The 23,534-nt window shown below is 39.4% G+C and overlaps 1 protein-coding gene across 1 annotated transcript in view; it reads left to right on the forward strand.

The window, feature by feature from the left end:
• Positions 1-1,560: 1,560 nt before the first annotated feature.
• The window catches only part of FAM171B (family with sequence similarity 171 member B), a 41,775-nt gene continuing 19,801 nt past the window's right edge, over positions 1,561-23,534 (forward strand). The window contains exons 1-3 of the mRNA XM_083350511.1: positions 1,561-1,915; positions 21,135-21,368; positions 23,281-23,373. Of these exons, the coding sequence (XP_083206637.1) occupies positions 1,693-1,915; positions 21,135-21,368; positions 23,281-23,373 (550 nt within the window). The 5' untranslated portion in view covers positions 1,561-1,692. The remainder of the gene's footprint in view (positions 1,916-21,134; positions 21,369-23,280; positions 23,374-23,534) is intronic.

Raw genomic sequence — 23,534 nt, forward strand, 5'->3', positions numbered from 1 at the left:
CCCCTGATCTATGAGGATCCTTGCCTCAAATCAAACCACTTTCATTATAACAATGTTAGAATTCTCAGATCTGTACATCTGATGGCTGGTCACTGCCAAAATTTGTGATCTGTTTTCACAGAGGTTTCAGGCGAATCTGATCCACATTTTATGCCACACTGATGTCCAAAGTTTCCAGCTGCCAGTTATCTGAAACTTGATGTTTAAATGTGTAAATGTTTGTGAGTCAGAGGACATATGAATCTCCAGGGTTGTGTCATAGTGATGTCATCAAGTGTCGGATTGTGGTGACTCATTCTTTGCAAACCCAGCCTTTGATTTGAAGATTTCATGTGAATGCCTTCTTCAGTTAACAGGATCCGTACTCGGACTCGTATTTGCATCATGTCAGAGCTAAGAATGATTAGATCCAATAGTTAGGATAAAACCCATATGGACAGACATAATCTATTATTTGATTTTAAGAGCCATGGTGGCGCAGTGGTTAGAATGCAGTATTGCAGCCTAATTCTGCTGACTGCCACTAGTTTGATTCTCACCCACTCAAGGTTGACTCAGCCTTCCATCCTTCCAGGATCAGTAAAATGAGGACTCACGATTGTTGGGGGCCATAGGCCGACTCTGTAAAGCGCTTAAAGAGGGCTGTAAAGCACTGTGAAGCTGGTATCTAAGTCTAAGCACTATTGCTACTGCTACAATTCCAGGGGAATTTCCTGTTAAAATGATAATTTTTAATTTTAATTTAATTTTAATTTTATTTAGATTTATATACCGCCCTTTCCCGAAGGACTCAGGGCGGTTTACAGGGCATTTAAAAAACAGTCAATACAAACGTTAAAACAAATTAAAAGAGATTAAATAGAACCCTGAGAGAATTAAAACCCAGTTAAAATTAAAATTAAAATTAAAAATATTCTCAGCCTGGGCCAGAGAGCTCGAAGAGCCGGCCAGAGAGCTCAGTATGTCAGTATGTTCCATCTTGATCTTTTGATACCCCCAAACCTTACTCGCTTTAGGCACGTATGCATCTTGGCCGGGGGAGGGGCACCCAGATGCCATTTCTGGACAAGATCTTTGCCAAGAGAAATGACAGCAGGCTGCCTCAAATACAGCAGACAGGCACCCCCTCCCTCCCTCCCCAAATCTAAATGGGGCTTCCAGACACTTTAAAGCAGGGGGTCTTCAAACTTGGCCCTTTTATGACTTGTGGACTTCAACTCCCAGAATTCCTCAGCCAGCATACGCTGGCTGAGGAATTCTGGGAGTTGAAGTCCACAAGTCATAAAAGGGCCAAGTTTGAAGACCCCTGCTTTAAACTTCCAGTCTCTGGCCTTGTCTGGAACTGTGCAAGGTGTTGACTTGCAAACCATCTGGAAAGGCACCAGGTGGCCTCGGGGTACCTCCCCCCATCCCAACTGTACGCACTGGTGTGAGGGTCGATAAACAAGACCTCGGGGAGGGGGTGCGGGGGGGGCCGAATCGCCTTCCCTCTGCCGCCTCCCTCTCGGTCACGTGGTTGCGAGGAGAGCCGCCTCCTGCCCCTCAGCGCGGAGGCGCGTGCCGGGGAGTCAAGAGCTTCTCCTTGGCGTCGCAGCGGCCGAGCTGCGGCCGGCCGGGGTGGTCTGCGCTCCCGCCGTTTGGCCGCTCTTTCCTCGCCCGCAATATGCCTCCGCTGCTTTCCGGCTGGTCGCCATGCCTGGGATTCGCGGGCGTCCGCCGGCTTCCACGCTGCTGGGATTGGCCGCCGCGTCGCTTTTCCTCTTCTTGTTGCTGAAGAGCCGCCCGGGCTCCGCAGCAGCAGCAGCAGCCGCCGCCACCGGCGCCGTCGGCTTCACCAGGCGGCCTCAGCAGCAGCAGCAGCAACAGCAGCAGCGAGCCGGCTTGTCGACACCCTCTTCCTCCATGGCTGCTCCGGGTAGGTGCCCTCGATTTGCAAAGGGTTTCTGCCGGCGACCCAAACGCCGGGCTTTGAACGGCATCCTCGGCGTCCCCTGGCATCTTTCGACGCCTCTGTGTGTGTGTGTGTGTGTGTGTGTGTGTGTGTGTGTGTGTAGGTAGGTAGGTAGGTAGGTTGGTTGGTTGGTTGGTTGCGAGGGATGCCTCTCCTCCCTCCCTCCCTGCTTTCAGTCACCCGGAGAACCACCAGCCATCCCCTTTCCTTTGCATCGGCTTCCTTCCGTCCGTCCTTCTCTCTTCATTTTATTCCTCGGCGGGGAGCACTTCGCGCTCCCTTATTTTTTCCTCCTTTTTTTTTTCCTTCCCCCTCCCCCCGCCCGCTCCGCCTGCGGTAGGACTTGGCTGGCTTTCCTCTGGGGATGGCGGATTTCTGCCTGGCGCTTGGAAGGCTGGACCCGCGAGGGCTCGCCCTGGAGGAAGAGAGCATCTAGTCGTTCCTCGGGCGGGCCCCGCTGCGCCGACGTGCTCTTGGCCGCCTCCCTCCTCCTCCCCCCCACCAGCAAGGATGTAAACGGCCTCCTTGTTTTCTCACCCACTTGGCCGCCACCTCGCCCCCCCTCCCTCCCTCCCCGCTGCCTTTCCCCGTCGCGTCCTTTTCTCTCCCTCGCTTTTGCCAATCGGAGCCGTCTCACTTGACTCGCCTTCAGGTGGACGGGTAAAAGCCAGGATGCTAGAATGGATTCTTTCTTTCCCCCACCTCGGTTAAAAAGAAAAAAAAAGAAAAGCAATCGAGCTCGAGAAGAGCGATCTTCATCAAAAGGTTCCTCGATGGTTAATGAGGGGGGGAGGGCGAAAGGTTGGTTTCCCCTCTGTAGGGAAATGAGGTTGGCTTCCTCCCGTGGGAGGATTGTAATGGTGTATGTAGTACAGGGGTAGGCAACCTCGGCTCTTTTATGACTCGTGGACTTCAACTCCCAGAATTCCTGAGTCAGCTCTGCTGACTCAGGAATTCTGGGAGTTGAAGTCCACGAGGCATAAAAGAGCCGAGGTTGCCTACCCCTGGTGTAGTAGCATAAACCTCTCTGGTCCCCAATGGAGAATGTGATCTGCCTCTTCTTTCTCCACCACCTTAACTTTTATTTCTTCTAGGTTGAACCCTCCCCTCCTTTTAGCTTGCTTCCATCCCCTCAATTTGTGCCTGAGTTATCATGGGATTTTTAATTAATGAATTTTAATCTTAAATTTGTATTAATTTTATGGGCATTGTTTAATTATGTTTTAATAATCTTAATTTTTGTATCTAGTTTTTTATGTATTGCCCTGTTCACCGCCCTGAGTCCCTAGGGAGAAGGGCGGTATATAAATTAAATTAATAAATTAATAATAATAATAATAATAATAATAATAATAATAATAATAATAATAATAAACCGTTATTGTCAAAGTACAACATGTGTACATTGAGATTAGCTGAGCCTCTCCCCCCCCCTGCTCTCTCCCCCCCAACACACAGTGACAACAAACCCTCCATCCCACCACACTATGTGAACCAACTACAACACACACCGGCCTCCCAAGTCAATTCTGCATAAGATTATGTCCCATTTAAAAGCCTAACAGCCCACGGATCAAAGCTTATTTTTCAGCCTGTTGGTACGGCTGGCTATATTCCTATAATCATATAACAGGATTTTCATTATTTTTCTCCCTGGAACGGTAACCTGCAAATTTCGGAAACCACAGTATGTAGCTCGGCTGTGGATCAACAAATCGGGTCTGTTCCTGGCCTGTTAAGTTTCACATTGGGGGGGGGGCTATAATAAATTCATTCAATTTTAGTAGCACGTTGATTTTTTTAAAAAAAATCCCCAAGGATTTTTCCCCAGGTAGCAGGTGAGGTGCCTTCCCTTTGATGCCTTAGCTTTTCCTTTAAGTCTGGCAGACTCCCCTTTTCTCCTTAGCTTTTCCTTTAAGTCTGGCAGACTCCCCTTTTCTCAGGGGATTAGGCTAGACACATGGTGTCACTTGTTATTTATGGATTGCGCTGCTGGGGAAAGGTCTTGACCATTGTGTGCTTAATGAAGCAGCTTCCTTGCCTCTTGGGAGGTGTGAATTAGCCCTCCAGTTGCTCTTCCTTCCCCACTATGCGATTTAATTGCTCCAGGAGAGCAGCTGCAATTCTACTTTAAAGCGAATATGAAAGCAGCTCCTTTGGCATATGGCCACTTGATTGTCTTTCACAATTACCCTGTAATCACAGAAAGGAAAATATTTTATTCTTACTTGTACAAGATGTCTGTGATCTGTAGGCCCAGGGACCAAAATTTAAGCAGAAGAGAGTTTTGGATTTATTTTATTTTTTTGCATTTTGTCTGTGTAGGTGCACATATGTATTCAGTATATATCTAGATGTCATTTGCACTTCTACATTAGTGCAAATGCTAGTGTTTGAATGTGCTGTTGAGCAACTCCATTTTCTGCTTTCATTGGGAATTGGTTCAAATAATGCCATGTATGACACATCCAGCCAGGAGTGTAGATATCTAGTGATCTGTGACTGCATCTTTGGTGGTTTAATTTATGGTTTAATTTACAAAAGAAGTGTTGGCTTGTGACATTGCCTATAATTTTTAATCATAAAGAAAGGTGAGTTTTTTCCCCTTCCTAATCAGAGTGTACTTTGCTGACTCCTTTTCTCTTAAATCTTCAAATGTTATATCACTTTGTGTTATCCTTTTAAGGATAAGTGGTGGCTTTGCAGTATATTCTGTATGCTGCTTAAAAGTGGTCTTTAGTTTGTAAGGTAATCAGTGCTTTTTTGTAAAAGAAAAAGGTGCCAGAACTCACACATGTCATACAACCCACCTTGCCTACCCTACAAGGTTCCATCCAAAAAAGGTGCCGGAACTCCGTTCTGAGCGTTCTATGAGAAAAAAAGCCCTGAAGGTAATATTTGGGAGAATATGGGAGGCTAAGATGATCATTTCGAACTCTTTATGTTCTCATCAGTTAGTCATACCCTTTATCTGAGATTCGATATATAATCAGCCCGGGTTCGAATCTCAGATAAAGGGTATGACTAACTGATGAGAACATAAAGAGTTCGAAATGATCATCTTAGCCTCCCAAATTCTTTATTAGCAATTTGAATAATTTGCACAAATAATGAGCTGTCATAAGTTGACTAGTTCCTGTGGATAAGCCCTGAGCCGGGCCAAAACAGGAATGAAAGAGTTAATTAGCAAGGTCCATTCAAAAAGCCTTGACAAAATACTTAAACATACATTTGCCTTGCCTTCCAGCTAATATAAGAGAGAAGGAACCCGTGGCTCAGGAGGTTAAAACACTGCCTGATATATAATCAGCCCGGGTTCGAATCTCAGATAAAGGGTATGACTAACTGATGAGAACATAAAGAGTTTGAAATGATCATCTTAGCCTCCCAAATTCTTTATTAGCAATTTGAATAATTTGCACAAATAATGAGCTGTCATAAGTTGACTAGTTCCTGTGGATAAGCCCTGAGCCGGGCCAAAACAGGAATGAAAGAGTTAATTAGCAAGGTCCATTCAAAAAGCCTTGACAAAATACTTAAACATACATTTGCCTTGCCTTCCAGCTAATATAAGAGAGAAGGAACCCGTGGCTCAGGAGGTTAAAACACTGCCTGATATATAATCAGCCCGGGTTCGAATCTCAGATAAAGGGTAAGACTAACTGATGAGAACATAAAGAGTTCGAAATGATCATCTTAGCCTCCCAAATTCTTTATTAGCAATTTGAATAATTTGCATATATATATATATATATATATATATATATATATATATATATATATATATATATATGGATCAGGACTACTTGAAATTAGCAGCTTATCATTTATGTCTTAAGCATCATCATGTTAATTCAGTGTAGCTTGAATTTCTCTCCAGTGAGAGAGTCAAGAATACATTATTCTTTATGGAGATGTGATTCTATAATGGATTAAGCAGCAGCCATGTGAAAGATAAAGTGATATGACTAAACGAACCTGGGTTTTTTAATAAGATTAAGAGTGGGAGATAATTTTGATCCACGTTTTTATGCAACCTGAGCTTATTTGCATTTATCTGATAATAGGTAGACCATAGCATAGTTATGATTTAGCTTGTGTATTCCTCTGAATTTTCAAATACAGTTAGTGCTTCAATAGCTGATTAATAAGTGAGGAATAGCTTATTATTCAATAGTTAAATAATAAGTGAGGATTTAAAACGTATTATGGAAAATGTCATGGAAGTAATTGCAAATATTTTGTGAGGCTTTTTAAAAATTCAGTGGGCTACTAAAACTGAACTTATTATGGCCTGAATGTGAAACTGACAGACCAAGAACAGACTGATTTATTGATCCATAGCTGAGCTACATAGTTTCTGAAATTTGCACCTTACTGTTCCAGAGAGAAAATAATGAAAATTCTGTTACATGGGATTTCAGCCAACTAATTGCCATTTTAAATAATAGGAAATTTATTATTTTTCTTAAAATCAGAGAAACATAGATAAAACAGGAATGAAATCTAATTGTTTACCATGTTTAAATCAATGACATCAAATATTTTACAGTAAGTAGTCATAAAACAGATATAAACACTTCAAAATTTGCTCAGCTTATAAACCATCTTGATTTTTATTTGGTTTGCATGAGATTCAGGATGAGGGACTATGGTGGAATAGGGGAATACTTGAAGATAATCTGAAACTAGTGCCACAAAATTTTAGCTTGAATATATATATATATATATTTGGAAAGAGACAAGAAATCCAGAAGAATCCCAGTAGAGGTGAAATAAATGAATACACTGGTAAAAATTATGCATGAAATTGTTTATCGCAAGAATAATGTTTATAAACGTGTCACTTCTTATTCTGAAAGGCTATTCAGAAAAGTAAAAGGGAAGTAATTTTTTATGGAAATAAAAATAACTGATCAAGAACCTTTTAAAATAGGATGTGAGGACACAAATTCTGATAAAAGAATTTAAGTATAATAATTATGTATTTAAATATATATCATAGAACGTGTGGTATACAAGTCATGAATGCTTCAAGAAAAGAATGGAAAGCAAATGTAAGAAAAATTGTGAGATCCCAAACAATAATAACCTGAGAAATAAATGAACTGCCATCATTGGGCTCAAGAGAAGAAGAAGTTCATTGGAGACCGAGAGAATTTTGGAACAATCTGGGAAAGGCACTATGAAGAGGATCAATGTTCTAACAGTGTATGGGATGGGAAGGGGAAGATGTGGATACAAAAACAGGGTGGACAGAACCGGCATAAACATGTTTCAAGCAAAATATCTATGCCCTCGGTCTGGAAGATGACAAGAGATCAAGTTATAGAATTCAACACTGAGTTAATTCCACCCAAAGAAGCTTCTGTTGGAAGATACTTTACAAGGAAAGAACACAAAATTGTTTTGTTTGATCAGGGGTAAAATAAGTACTTTTGTAAATGTTGAAAATCTTATATGACTTTTCTTCCTGAAAATAGTTAAAATGTCTTGGGTGATTTTTGCTTTTCTTAATTAAAAAAGGATTGAATACAGTATAGGAAGAGAAGAAAAGCGTATGAAAGCTAAAAGAGGAGGAGAGAAAATAAAAGTTGCTCATGACTACTGTAAAGAAGACTGGAAGTCGTCCTTTCTTTATAGTAGACATGTCAAACTCACGACGTCACATTATGTTGCACAACGTATCAGGACTGTTTTGCCATTGCCGGCAATGGGGTGGGTGCGGCTTCTGCGTGATGCATCCGGCCCGTGGGCCGACAGTTTGACACCCCTGGTTTTATAGGATCTTTTTCTTTCTTTTTTTCTTTTCTGCATTTTCTTTCATCTTTTTCCTTTTCCTTCTGTTTTATATTTTTTTTCCATTTTCTTTTACTCATCTAAAAAAATTTTGCAATAAAAAGTATAAGGAAAGAATGATTTACACAGGAATTCTGTATGTGAACAAATCTATTATTATACCAAATATCAGCATACATCTGTGTTTATATACAGTAATGAGGAAGAGGATGTATAACTCTTTTGTTTGTACTTGTTTCCTTGCCTTAACCATGGTTTTACTAGAGGCACTATATTTCTTCACCCTATTCAGGCTCAAGAGATTAGTCTTGAGAATTGATCCTGTAGAATAGGAGATTGCTTTACATTTTAAGAACAAAGGAAAAATGTCATGGCCAAACTTTATCAGTCTCAGTATGCAAAATTTAGAATAAGGGAATAATAAATGAATAGTAATAACGAATAATAAAAATAATAAATTTCATGAATAATGGAAGAATTTGAACCCAGGTGTCCTTAGTCGAAATTTAACATGTAGCTGGTCTCACTAGCTTTTATTGCAGGGGTATCAAACTCGATTTCATTGAGGGCCGCATCAGCATTGCGGTTGCCCTCAAGGGGCCGGGTGGGTATGGCCAGGGTGGGCGTGGCCTACTGGGTGGGCGTGGCTAAAGTGCGTATGGCCTACTGGGTGGGCGTGGCCAGCTCTACATCGTTCACATCAAGGATGCCTATGTGGACCTGGGCAGGAGTGGGACAGATCTGAGGGTCTGTGGCAGAAGGAGGGTCTCTGGGCCGGGGCCAAGGCAGTGGGGGCCGTTCCCTCACTGTTTCCAGGATGGCTTCACGGGCCGCATGAAACCACTTCGCGGGCCGGATCCGGCCCCCGGGCCTTGTGTTTGACATGTCTGTTTTATTGGATAGCAACTTATATAATACTCAATCCCCGTTGGGCATTCAAGTTGGTATGATGGTATATGTAGGGCCAACCATTTAGATAGTTTAGGAAAGCTGATATAAGAATTGAATATTTCCTGCTTTTTAATTGCATGGACAATCGTGAATTCTTGATTATTTATGTGGAGTTATTCTATAGAAATTGATCTTTTTGTTGAAATAATACATATTAGTCCACCTTTCTTCATTATAATTCGAGGTATTTGAAAGTAATGACTCGGCATATGATACATTTTCTCTTAAATTCTTTTGTAAGAGAATTGATTCTATAAGGATTGTATAAGATTGATGATTTATCTTAGCTCACTGGGCTTGTTAGTTCTTTGTCCTTGTATTTGCCTCTATTGATTACTTTTCTATGAAAAATTCAATGGACAAAGTTGAAAAAAACCCACTTTCTACAAATTAGCTTGTCTTCATGTAAATATCAACTTTGCCTTCTAAATATTTTATCACATATATATTATTTATTAACATGTATTTAGCTTTTAAGTTTCGTGAGCAGTGCCTGAATTAATTTGACAGCAGGTGTTTGATACATTATCTTGAAGCCGAAAAGAAGGATGCCAAGTAGTGGCACATATTTAAATACATTAGATTCTGTAGTTATCTCTGATTATAATTAGTAACTTTAAGATGGTGACCCTACCCCAAATTGAGGGATTACAGGGTTATAAAAAGGGAATTTAAAAAGGAGTTGTGTATGGTAATCTGTCCCTGCCTTGGCACCAGTGCGACAGAAGTTGTGACACTGAATTGAAAATACTTAGGTTGCAGCGTGTGCACACGTATGCGTATGAACCAGTTATATCTGCTAAGTTCTTTTTCATATAAATTTCTCTCGGAGAAGCTGAAGCCTTTTTTATCTCCTTCTGTATTTCATAGCTGACTGTTCCTGAGCAGTGCCTTGCCTTCTGTTTTTCTGCAGTAAAATTATGGCTGCTTAACATCACATTCCCTGTGGTGTGTCACACCACACGGAAAACTGTTGGTAAACTCTATCTGGAGATTGTATTTTTATTGCTTCAAAATTGACAGGTGGTCTGGCACCTTTATGGCAATTGTTTGGTTCGGGGGGGGGGAGTCATGTATTTATAGTTATTAGAACCAGAAACATTTCAACCAGCTCTGAAAGATTCGAAAGTAGTGCATGGAATTCTTTCATAGTGCAGGATGGTGATAGGAATCTTAGAGCTTGAACGGATTTACTGTCAAACATCATTTCCCCCCAAATGTATCTCTTGGATTAAAAATTATCTATATAGTATATGTTATATGTTATTTCTTTGCATGAGAAGGAAGGACTCACTGGAGAAGAGCCTAATGCTGGGAAAGGTTGAGGGCAAGAGAAGAAGGGGACGGCAGAGAATGAGGTGGCTGGATGGAGTCACTGAAGCAGTAGGCGTGAGCCTAAATGGACTCCAGAAGATGGTAGAGGACAGGAAGGCCTGGAGGAACGTTGTCCATAGGGTCACGATGGGTCGGATACGACTTCACAACTAACGACAACAACAACTTTGTATTTATTTCCTTGTTTGCTACCTTTAAGATAAAAGCCATGGCTAGAAGAAGGAGCCTGTTCTAAATCATTGGTCCATGCTGTCCTACCACTGCTAGTTCAAATCTTTCAATTATAGCCATGTGAGTTGGATTAATTCTGAGTTTGAACAGCTAGTAAGGTGTGGCTGCTTCTCCTCTCACAAGAGCAGCCTGACATTGCACACTGAAGCATTGACAGCTCTAGCTACAAGCCAATCCTACATAGGTCAGGACTACTAGATAGATAGTAACTGAATGTTGCAAGTTCAAATGAGTCTCTTTTTCTTCACTTTATCTTTGTGTGAACTAGGTAGAGAGGCCTTGTCTGAGAGCTTTTCTCAAATTAATTTCCTGGAGAGGGCTTAAGCCCTGCTTATCTGACCACTTCTTTGCTAACAGCTTTTCTTGCTGACCTTTAAGGCCATTCTCTATGTGCCCTCTACAAGCATTAGCAGAATGAAAAGTCGATTGATCCCATCATTATGCCAAATCCCTAAGAATGCCAGGTATTGTGTAAGTTACATGCATGTAACTAATGAAAGGGTGTCAAAAGGTTGGTGGAGAGCTGTCCAGTTTTTTTTCTGTATGAATTGTGATTATAACTGTTGTAGTTCATAGCTTATTTTTTACAAAGAATCCTAATCTAATGCTTGGTTGAAGAAAATGTGATATTCTTCAGACAGAAATCCATTCAACTAAATAGTACATGCCATTTGGACCTTTTAGCTTTTACAAAGAGGTGTTCAGGGTATTTTTTTTATTGTAATTTCAAATGAATCTGAAATTATAGGGCAGCGGCTCCCAACCTTTTCTATATCCTGCACCCCTAGAACACTTCTGATATATTCTCGTACCCCTTACAAAAATTCAAAATAACGACAACGAATTATGCAATACACACTATAATTTTGAAAACCCAAGTTTTTGCCCCCCCTGGAATATCATCTCGCACCCCCAGGAGGTGCAAGCACCCCAGTTGGGAACCCCTGTTGTAGGGATTTTAGTAGGAGGAAATTAAATTATTCAAGTGTAACATCTTGCTGATAGTAATTTTTTCCGAGTTCTGGAAATGAGTTTATTTGGATTTTTATTTTCCTTCTGTGCTAGCTATCCACATCTTTGTACTATTGCTGCTTCAGAAAGTAGCTTCTCTTGGTCACTAGGTTGATGTACAGAGGTTTCTAAAAAATACGCTGAATGATAAAATGCTGAAAGTGGGTCCTGTTTTTTAATTATGATGATCATGATTATTAAGACGTTTAATTCAGTTGTCTACCTCAAAAGTTCCTAAACTTTCTTGGTTTCCTTGGTGACATAATTTTTTAATTGTGTGCCTAGGCCAAAAGAACTGTATTGTTTAGTTTTGTGAAGTCACTTGCTTCAGATGGGAGGCCATATAAATTACATAAATAAAAATAAAAAATATCTAAATATCTAACAGTTGCATCTATTAAACAGGTTCAAAGTTAAAATACCCTGTGGAAATCCTGTGAATTTGCCACAACATTCCAGGATACTGCAGCACACCATTTGGGAATTGCAGATTTACAGATGATGCTTGTGATGATCACATAAATTTTACTCCTTGGCTGGATGTGTCTGTAATGGATGTGAGAATGACAGGAGGAGACAGGAGGGAGAGGGAAAGGAGATATTGGAAAGGAAAATTAAATCAGGGGAGAAATATTTGCAAACTTACAGGATTCTGCTACTATACACTTACAATAAGTGTTAGCTGCATGGTTTGTGTGTCTTGTCTGGATTACTCTGAAGAGCAGATAGTCTTGGTGAGTTAATGCTGTTGTGCTTTGAGTCCTCTTTATCTGGAGCAGAAAGTGATGCTATGGCTTACTGGTCTCCCCATCGTATTTATAGCATAACTTGAATTAAGCTGACTTTGTAATAAGGCCGCTTGGGGTGTGTGTGAAAGCCCTAACAAGCAGGCATATACATAGAATGAAGGCTACTGCTAAGCTTGTAAGCCGCCCTGAGTCTTCGGAGAAGGGCGGGATATAAATGGAATTAAAATAAATAAATAAAATAAATAAAAACATCTGGCGTCTCCATGGCTGTAGTCTGTATTGGATGGTCCTAAGCAGGGTTTGTGTGTGTGTGTGCGTGCGCACGCTTATTTGTGGATTTACAGATATTGTATGATACTTTCCAGACTATTGAGTTTCTTTTAGTTGATATTTGTATAGACCTCTTCCAAGGCCTTTTTTCCAACTGTTTGTCCATCAATCCCAAAGGAAAAATCTCTGATCCCAACTGTATATTAATCTTTAGAGTCCTCTGAACCAGTGAATATATTTGAATCCAAAATTTTCTAGCTTTTTCACATATCAAGCATGATAAAATTTATCTAATTATTGTTGACATTTCTAATATGAATTTGAATTGCCTTGTACTTTCTAATCTAGACCATTTCTCTGATAACAAATCAACAGTACATCATTTTTATTTTAAAAAATCCCTTTAAGATTTATAGCGTAATATAAATTTCAATCCTTTCATCTGTTGATACAGGCAGTGGTGGGATTCAGCCGGTTCGCACCACTTCGGCAGAAACGGCAGCTAATTTTTTATTGCCCAGGCCCAGAATGGACTTCCGGAGGTGGCATCCACACAGAGAACCGGTTGTTCCCATAATTGAATCCCACCACTGCATACAGGTATCATTTGGGTTATATAAAGACTGTTAGGAATTAATCAGGGGTGTCAAACTCAATTTCATTGAGGGCCACATCAGCATTGTGGTTGCCCTCAGGGGGCCGGGTGGGTATGGCCAGGGTGGGCATGGCCTACTGGGTGGGCGTGGCTAGAGTGCATATGGCCTACTGGATGGGCATGGCCCATCAGCTGTACATCGTTCACATCAAGGGTGCCTATGGGGGCCTGGGCAGGAGTGGGACAGATCTGAGGGTCTCTGGCAGGAGGAGGGTCTCTGGGCAAGGGCCAAGGCAGTGGGGGCCGTTCCCTCACTGTTTCCAGGATGGCTTTGCGGGCCACATGAAACCATTTCGCGGGCCGCATCCGGCCCCCGGGCCTTGTGTTTGACATGTCTGAATTAAATCATTGGATTAGCAAAAATTGATAAATTATCCATGTGCTTCATTTTGGCACAAGGTTATATAGTCCAACTATATTTTTGTTAATATTCCCAACTGTGGCATTCCGTTTCTAGCACTATACCACCACTACTAACATCCAAAAATGGTAGCACAGTAGGATGTGGAGGCAATACATAATGTTTGCATGCATGATGCACACACATATAAATAAAAGAAACAGTGAAATCACTTGCCCATAGAGGAAAAAATAAATCCTGGGTAAGAAGGAACCATTATTGGTTATGTCCTTCCTGGCAATCACATTATTAATAGATAGTCCCTTTCATCACAGCCATTTAACAAGATTGTCCAATATACAGAGGCAGCATAGTAATTAAGATCTACACTTGGACCCAGGTTTAATTTTCCATTCAATCATAAAGCCTTTTCATGATTTTTAGATCAGCCACCACTTTTTTTTAATCTGGACTGTTCTCAGAATGACAAATCTACTGACCAACTCAGAAAGGTTTAATGACCCCATCCTATATGACCAGTCCCATCTTTCTAAGGAATGTTTGTGTATCCTGCCACAAATAGTTGGGGTGGGGTTTTGAGGGTCATGAGAAAATACTCTCCAATACAATAGTGGCTGCTACATGGAACAGCTTTCTCCAAAGATATTGGCCTGGATTCTTCCCTGGTTTTATTTTTAAGATGTTCTTGTTGCAGTGTTTTAACTTTGGGGAAATAGGTATGAAATTTAAAGGCTGATCGTTCCTGACTGACTGTTAGAGAAAAAAATAATTGTTGATTTTTTTAAAAAAAGTATTATCTTATGTACATTGCCTTGGATGGTTTTGCTAAAAGAAAATGCAAGATTAAAAGTCTCCCTAATATTAAAAAGAATAACTATATTGACAAAGCTACTTTAGTGCTCAGGACAAATGAAATTATTCTCTTGTTTGCAGACACAATTAATAGCGTATAAGAAGTGGAATAGCGATAGGAAGAGTGCTCTTTAAAAGATTTATGAATCTTGATAGCGTAGCACTAACAACAACAAAATCACTATCCCTAGGATTATGCAGTTGATAAAGCAGTCTAAGTGGGGGTTGAGACTGAGAAATCAGCAAGGTTGGAGTTTATATCAAGACTATAAGTTCACCGGAGTTTTAGCGTTCGAAACAAATCTGTTCTTATTTCTCAGAGTTCTGAATTTGGAATGTGATTATTTAAAAATAAAATAAGAGATATGTAGAATCTCAGCTTTGCCATGGAAACAACTATTTCCTGAGATAATGTGCATACATTTGTGTATTTTTTTATCACCTTCAGCTTTAAATGATTTTCCAAAATGTGTATTTTGTACTTAGTTATAGCAAATAACTGTAAGAAATAGTTGTGGTTCCAGCAATGTCATGTTTGTTTCCTAGTTGCTGCATACTCAGCTCCTCTTGCTTTCTGCAAATTTTTGCAATGTTGGCTGGGGAATTCTGGGAGTTGAAGTCCACACATTTCAAGCCACCAAGGTTGGCAGACACTGGTGTAGACAAAAGAGGAGATGGGCATTAAAACAATCCAATTTTATCAACCTTTGACATTTACTTTCAGCATATTGCTCAGAAGCTTCTTTGTTTCATCAGATTTGTCTCTTATACAAGTGATCCTCGACTTACAACCATTTATTTAGTGGCTGTTTGAAGTTACAACAGCACTGGAAAAAGTGATTTCTGACCATTTCTGACCATTTTTCTTACGAACATTGCAGCATCGCCCCATGGTCACGTGATCAAAATTCGGACGTTTGGCAACTGACTCGTATTTATGACGGTTGCAGTGTCCCAGGGTCACGTGATCACCTTTTGTGACCTTTTGACAAGCAAACTCATTCTGGAAGCCAGATTCTAATTTAATTGATTGTTACTAACTGCAGTGATTCACTTAACAATTGTATCAAGAAAGGTTGTAAAATGGGGCAAAACTCACTTAACAATTGTCTTGTTCAGCAACAGAAAATGAGAACTACCTGTACATCTATAAAAGCCTGCAGAAATAGCATGTGGATCATACTGATCCAAGAGATGTGTTCAGACCTGAAAGAACTGGAATACATTTATTTGCTGCTGCTTCTACAGATAAACACTTTGTTTTAGTCATAATTACTTAAAATGGATGTCACCAGATAGATAGATAGATGCACCTGAGGAAGAAAGAGAAGAAGAGGAGGAGGAGGAGGAGGAGGAGGAGGAGGAGGAGGAGGAGGAGGAGGAGGAGGAGGAGGAAGAAGAAGAAGAAGAAGAAGAAGAAGAAGAAGAAGAAGAAGAAGAAGAAGAAGAAGAAGAAGAAGAAGAAGAAGAAGAAGAAGAAGAACATCCATTCAGTTGTGTCATTCTGTGGGTCAGGTCTCCCCACATCTTCCAATCTTGCACTACTTTGAGTTGCTCTATGTCTATGCTCTAGAGCTGGTGTCATCTTTGATGGTGTCCTGCCACTGTATTCTTCCTTTTACTGCTAATTCTTCCAAACATAAGTGAATTCCCATGCATGGCAGGGCCAAAATAAATGAGCAGTTTTGTGATTTTACTTTCCAGTAACACCTCTGGTATTATACTCTCCAGTACTTGTTAGTCATTTTTGCTGTCCAACAAATAACACAGGAGCCTTCTCCAGCATCACAGCTCAGATGAGTCAGTTTTCTTTCTGTCACACGTACAACACATAAAACACATTTGAATATAAACATTGTACTTTACCATTACACCAATTGTGGTTTATTTAGAACAAGGGGGTCAAACTCGCAATGTCATGTGACATGTCATGACGTGACATTTTTTCCATTGCTGGCAATGGGGTGGGCACGTTTTTGGCATGACACATCTGGCCCACGGGCCGGCAGTTTGACACCCCCGATTTAGAAGACCATCATTATGTGGAATAGAAGAGAATATTTGTAGCTGAGGGTTGAACTACGAGTCTGTAGTGCTGTCTGAGCTTGGTTGTTTTCTCACAAATGTTTCATTAGCCAACTAGGTAACGTCATCAGTGCTAGAAGGGAATAGCCTTAATTTTTGGAATCCATCAAAAATCCAAAGCCCTTTATTCATAATATAATTTGCTCATGGCCTTTGTCATGATATGGGGTTTAAAAAACACTATTTCCTGTTCTATTAATTTAAAATATGATTTATTCACCGAAAAGTTAAAACAGTCCCATTTATTTAAGTTTTTGAATTAATATTTGAATGTAAATGGTAATCAGTTTAAATGTCCTCTTTCTTGAAGTATTCATTATGAATTTTAAAAATGCACAGAACATATGTGGTACAATTAAATGCAAGTGTTAGTTTTTCCCAGTTAACTTCATTGTTTTTTTAAGACTCTGGTGGCAGCACAATAGCCGCTCCTTTTCCTACAGCAACTTCCTAGGGGAAATTAAACTCCTATTCTCACCTTCCACTTATCAGTTCACTAGAAGAAAAAGTCTGTGTTTGTGTGCCTGGCCCACCTCCAGACCTGTGACAGACTCTTACAGAGAGGCACAGCTTCCCCATGAGTTGTCTTACTGGGGTGAGCTGAATCTATTGACTACTTTTATTGTTGGCCTTCTGTGATAACTGTGCATGCCGAGTTAATGTATGTAGTAAGAAGACTGGTATCTTCAGCACAACAGATTTCTTCTTTATAGGTCAGTGCACCTTTCATATCACCAGTACGTCTGAGCAGGAGATAGCACGAATGAGACATGGAAAATGATGTTCATTCAGCCATGACCAAATAAATCACCCTGGGTGAGATCCTTAGCAAGTGAGATGGAAATGCATATTGGAGATAGCTTTTGGAAAATCTGAAGCATACATCAGGAATTTTTTGAAATAAGGCAAACAGAAAAGACTGGAAAAAGATTTCTGGGCTGGTTTAGTGCTGAGTGTTCTGTTCCAGCCTACGACCGGCCCTATTTGTGTGTTGGGGACAACTCCTTTTTACAGTCAATAGGCTGAAAAAACTTAACCCAAATTTATTTACAGTTCAAACAAAAAAGCAACAGAATATTTCCTTCAATAAATAAATCAAAATATCAAACAACAGTCAACAAACAAGAGTCAAACAGATTAGCAAGAACAGACCAGAATTCTCTTAGAATGTCTTCAAATGGTTGCCTTCAGCAACCAGCCCCGCCCACACCTTCCCCTTTTATTATCAGTCCCAAGGCGTGGCTTCTCACTGCCTTCTCCTCCTCTCACTGAGTTGCCTCATTGATTTTCTCTGCTCTGCTCTGCTGGATTGCCTTCTGCTTCTAGCGTCTCTGAACAGATTCAGCTGTGACTCTTCTGAGTCCGACACCTTGTACTCACACAGCTGGGCCTCATGAGGAACATGACTGGAGGGGCCAGGCTGAGAGTCCTGCAGTGTATCAGAGCCTCCCTCTGACACCAAAGGCTCTCCAAACCCCTCTTCCTTCTCCTATTCATTGGACTCAGCTGCTGGGAGCACAGGCTGACACTGAATCACAACACTGAGGAAGAAAATGTGAGAACCCCCCTCCTCCCTCTCCTTTCCAATGCAAGCCAGCCCCTTGCTCTTTATATCCCAAACCTCTATATTTAATTGATAGTAATTCCTTTACAGTTTGGTCCTTGGCTGTAAGCATAGATTTGTGGAATTGAAGCTTTTATATGGTACCATATATTCCTATATTTGACAACACTGAGCAAAACTAGGCCGCTAAATAGCTGTGGAAAGGATGATACCAGTTATTAGGAACTGAGGAAGTGAGATTTCTCAATAACAATAAACAAATGAACAACCTGTTACTGGAGATCACTGCCTCCACATGTATTAAAGGACTGTCAGAATCTTGATCTTTTTTATAAGCAAAACAGAAGTTGTTGCTACAAGTATTTGTCCTTACATTAGCTATAGAAAACGTGAGCCAGCCTTCATTGACAGTAATTCAAGTGGTAATAAATCATATCTGAAGGGATAGCGTCCAGAAATCCATTGCTGTCTCCACTGAGGAGCCTTGAAATATACATTCTTTTTATGTGTATTCACCCATTATTGATTACATTAATAAGTAGCACTAATAAATAAATAAATAAAAAGCACTTAAAGTTTATTTCTGATCACCAGAACTAAGTGCTTGCTAGCATAGAGCCAAAATGGGAGCTGCCTTGCACAATAATGAATGTGTGCTAGTAAACTTTAAAGTCTTGAATAGATTAGATTATTTATTGCAATGGTATTCTGTATTTCTTCTTGAAGCTCAAGATGGTCTAGTAGAGAGGGAGGATATCCCTTTATATTATGGCCACATCAGCAAATCTATGAGGGAAAACAGGATGAGAGGAGACTGTCCTGAAAGAATTCCATTAAATTCTGTAGTGAACTGGGGAGCATAAATGTGAGTTTTCTTAGTTCTACAACAAACAATCAGTACAATACTTGGACTCACCTGATTTTAATAATAATAAAGTTAGAAGGGATCTTGGAGGTCATCTAGTTCAACCCCCTGCTCAGGCAGGAAACCCTATGCCATTTCAGACAAATGGCTGTACAGTCTCTTCTTAAAGACTTCCAGCATTGGAGCATTCACAGCTTCTGGAGGGAGGTTGTTCCACTGGTTAATTGTTCTAACTGTCAGGAAGTTTCTCCTTAGTTCCAGGTTGCTTCTCTCTTTGATTAGTTTCCATCCATTGCTTCTTGTCCTGCCTCTTCAGGTGCTTTGGGTAATAGCTTGACTCCCTCTTCTTTGTGGCAACCCCTGAGATATTGGAACACTGCTATCATGTCCCCCCTTGTCCTTCTCTTCATTAAACTAGACATAACCAATTCCAGCAACCGTTCCTTGTAAGTTTTAGCCTCCAGTCCCCTAATCATCTTTGTTGCTCTTTTCTGTACCCTTTCTAGAGTCTCAACATCTTTTTTTACATCATAGTGACCAAAACTGGATGCAGTATTTCACGTGTGGCATTACCAAGGCATTGTAAAGTGGTATTAACACTTCACGTGATCTTGATTCTATCCCTCTATTAATGCATCCTACCACTGTGTTGGCTTTTTTGGCAGCTGCAGCACACTGCTGGCTCGTATTTAAGTGATTGTCCACTAGGATTCCGAGATCCCTCTCACAGTTACTACTATTGAGCAAGGCACCTCCTAAACTATACCTGTGCATTTGGTTTTTCTTGCCTAAATGTAAAACCTTACTTTTTTCACCATTTTCCAAGAAGGACTATCTTCCAGTGCTTGAAAAGGTCCATTGAAAGCAACAGTTGTGTTCCCCTTCCCTGCATCTTTCTACTTTCATTATCAGAAACATGACTGGATGGCATGAGATGGGCCCAGCACCTCAGCCAACCCAGCCCAGCAACATGGTGCAAAGCCTCAGTTGACCTCATTGCCCTATACTCCAAAGTATCTGTAGCTTCATGCTTTACTACTCCATCACCCTACCAGACCTTCTGCATCTTCTTGCGTCCACTGCTGCTGAGGCATGCCTAATCTGGCCCTTCATGAGGCAAATGCTGGCCACATGTAATTCTGTAATCTTATGAGGAAACCACCCCATGTGATCTTGGGAAGAAGACCTCATGCAGCCAGTAGTTGCTTGTGAAAGGCCAGGCTGGGTATGCTTGATCAGTGAGAATAAGAAGTAATAAGTAAGAGCGAGCTGCCAAGTGCCCAAGTATTGATCACATGACCTCAGAGGCACTGCAGCAGCTGAAACTTTGGGGATTGGGCCTACATACTTTTTGTTCACCTTTGCCATAACTTGAAACAGCTGATGAAAAATTGATTGCAACTAGAGGGCTATCAGTACAGTCCATCCAAGAATCTCATATTAATTACTAATGGTATTTTCTAACTGGTAATTGAGGAAATTGTGAGTCAAAGATGACATGTTTTATCTGAGTTGATCAATCTTTATTTAATCTCTATTCCAGAACATGAAAGTGCAGGTCTAAAGTGGTTAAAGATTCAGTAGTATGATCTTGTTCTCCTACTTGTGCTTCCATACTTGATGTCTTCATTTTCCAATCTGGACCAATTCTGTCATGCATAAACATTATTTATCTTTCCTGATTCATGTTTCTAACCTTTGCATTTTGATTCCAGGGTAAATTTTCTTGGCCTTAAAATCAAAACGGTAGGTAAAGAATTACAGCATTAGCTGTTGTGGGGAAATGACATCTTCAGGTGGCATGGGAATTTGCTTTTCAGGAACAAAGTATTCCAGGAAAAATAGGATTTAAAATTCTCCACTATTTCAGGATGTGAATAATCTTGCTTTCTGCATTTGCAAACATATAGAGCACCACAAATCTTTTATCTCTCTGTAGGTGTAATTTTTCAGAGAACGTCAGCTTCTAAATTATATAAAACTTACGTTTAGCTTCAGATGAGATAATCTTTTGATTGCTCTTGGTTGAAAAAATCTGTGAAGTAACAAATAGGAAATGTGACTGAAATCAACCTATCTTGCGTGGTGAACTGTATTCTATTCCCTCCATGTACGTTATTAATATGCAGAGGAACTTTATATTGATACTGTGCCACACACTTTTTCTTCCTCCACTTTTTCACTTAAGGGTGGAAATATGCATGAGTCATCCTTATGGATATGCAAAATCAGTGCACGCTTTATGGGGATATAAGTAAGAAAATGCATAGATCTATTTCTCTGTAGAAGTCTCAACAATCCAGTAATATGAATCGTGTTTTGCTTTCTCTCAAGTCATGAAACCTGCAAATATTTTTCTAGATGTTCAAAAGTGCATCCCCAAGAAATCAGACTCACTCTTTTTTTTAAAGTAATTAAAATAATTGAGATTGCTCTTTTCTTTTCTTTCTTGTAGGACCTGTGTTTACCCTGAAAGTGCAAGTTAATGATATAATCAGTCATCAATATCTACACCAAGCTGTTGTAGACATCTTTGTCAACTATACTAAAACAAATTCTACTCTAACTGGAAAAAATGGAGCAGTATTGATACAGGTTCCCTATCAGCTAGGTCTGAGTTTAACCATTGTTTCTTATAAAGATGGTTATATGTTAACATCTTTACCTTGGAAAACTGGGAGAATGCCAAGTAAGTAAACAAGCTACAAGAAATATTTTCTTTAAACCAATTTTTGGGCGGTATATAAATTAAATAAATAAATAAATAAATAAATAAATAAATAAATATACTTTTCATCTAACCTTTACTTTCTACATTTTCCTCTTCTATTCATTTACCCTCCATTTTTATATTTGTTGTGATTCAGTTTTCATTTTTGCTGAGCAAAACAATTCATTTATTTCATACTGGTCACTTATTTCTGATTTTTTTTTCTATATTCATCACCCTTTCAGTCTTTACCCAATCTCTTTTATTTATCATTTAACTAATCCCTTCTCATTGTATTAAATTTACCTTTGTTCCTCCTAACATACCAAATCCTCACTTCCATAAAATAAAATGAGTAGAAGAATGCTCTTATGCGCAGACATTTGTTTTAATAGAACACTCATTTCTCACACCACACCACATGTGATATACTATCTTTCTACTAGCCTTTGCACAATTACATTTTGTCAATCTGTTTTTCCTCTTTACTAAATGTTCTACCATGGTACAAAATTTCATGTATTTGCTCTGTTTTTTGCCATTTATGTATAATTTGCATTCATTGGCTTTCCCAATGGCTTTCCCAGTTTTTTGGATTTCTATTTCTTGTTGTATCATCCGGTCTAATCTTTATTGTGGATAACTTTTGTTTTCAGCTAACAACATGAGACATTCTGCATACATAAATGGACATATATTCATTCTTCCTCCCATGGAAGAATACTAAAAGTATTCCTTATATATTTACTCATATAAAATCTAAAATAGATTACGCTCAGTTCAACCTGAAAAGTGCATTTCACAGTCTTGAGATAGATATAAAATTAGTACCAAATAATCCAGTCAAATGGTTTTAAATAATAATAATAATAATAACAACAACTTTATTGTCACTTTGAATGTACACCAATCGGCATACATCAGAATGAAATTTCATTGCATACAGCTCTCAAAGGGTGACCACCTCTGATATACACTCCTTGTTCATGGCCAGCTCAAGTTTCAAAACATCCATTTTAGTCTCTAGGGAGCAAACGATGGCAAACAGGACAGATGGAAACATTTTACACTTAATATACTGTACACAGATTACTTTTAAAAATAACACATTTAGAGATGAAATGTAAATTTACAATCCATATTAAGTTGTTGTCTGTTGGGAATGTATGTATTGAAAACTCCAATTTTTAATTAAGGTACATATGAATAAAAAATCTGAATATATTCTTCACCCAAAAGGTAAAGAGTCTGTCTAGCAAAATTGCAAAGGATCATGCTCAAAATGACATAAAGCTTCTATTTCCTTCTCCCCAAGGCAAGAAAAAAGGAAAGCAAATCCTATCTTGATCTCTGTAAAAAATCAGATTCTTACTAGTACATCTATACTCCTAAATTTTAGCTGAAGTTACCCTCCATACTTTTCCCACTGTTAGTTAATGTCATACATAAAATTTTCTATACAATCCAATGTATTAGACCTGTACAAAAATCTATAAATTCCCATTATTTTTAAAATAAAGTATGGTAAGTGTATGAGTTGATTTATAGAAAAATATTAAAAAGTGTTGAGAAACTTAGGACTTTTCTCATACAATGATCATCCTATGAAAGTTTTATCATGAGAAAAACTTGATTTAGCAGAGCCCTGAGAAAAGTAACTTGCCTGATGCTTCTTTACCAAGCAACAGGCATCCTTTGTCCAAAATGAAAGGTGATCCCCTTATATCTAAAGTCTGCTAAATGGAACTGAACTTTTGCTTTACTTAATCAAAATCAGTATAATCATTATGTTTTTCAGAGGATTTTTCTACCTAGCTTTTACTACTCTTCATGGCAACAGTGTTATAATACATACTTATGTAATAATATATTATTATTTTATCTCCCACAGTATATTCATCTGTTACACTCTCATTGTTCCCTCAAAGCCAGGCAAATATATGGCTATTTGATGATACAGTTTTAATCACTGGGAAACTATCTGGTAAGTAGGAACAGAACATACCCATGTTTGCAAACCATCTTCTCTGGCGATATAGCCATGCGATATAGCCAACAGGCTGAAAAACAGCTTTTATCCTTGGGCTGTTAGGCTTTTGAATGAGAAATAACGTTTGTGAATTTTATGCAAAATTGACTTGGGAG

This window comes from Vipera ursinii, assembly GCF_947247035.1.
Source record: "Vipera ursinii genome assembly, chromosome: 1".
Taxonomy (NCBI): Eukaryota; Metazoa; Chordata; class Lepidosauria; order Squamata; family Viperidae; genus Vipera; species Vipera ursinii.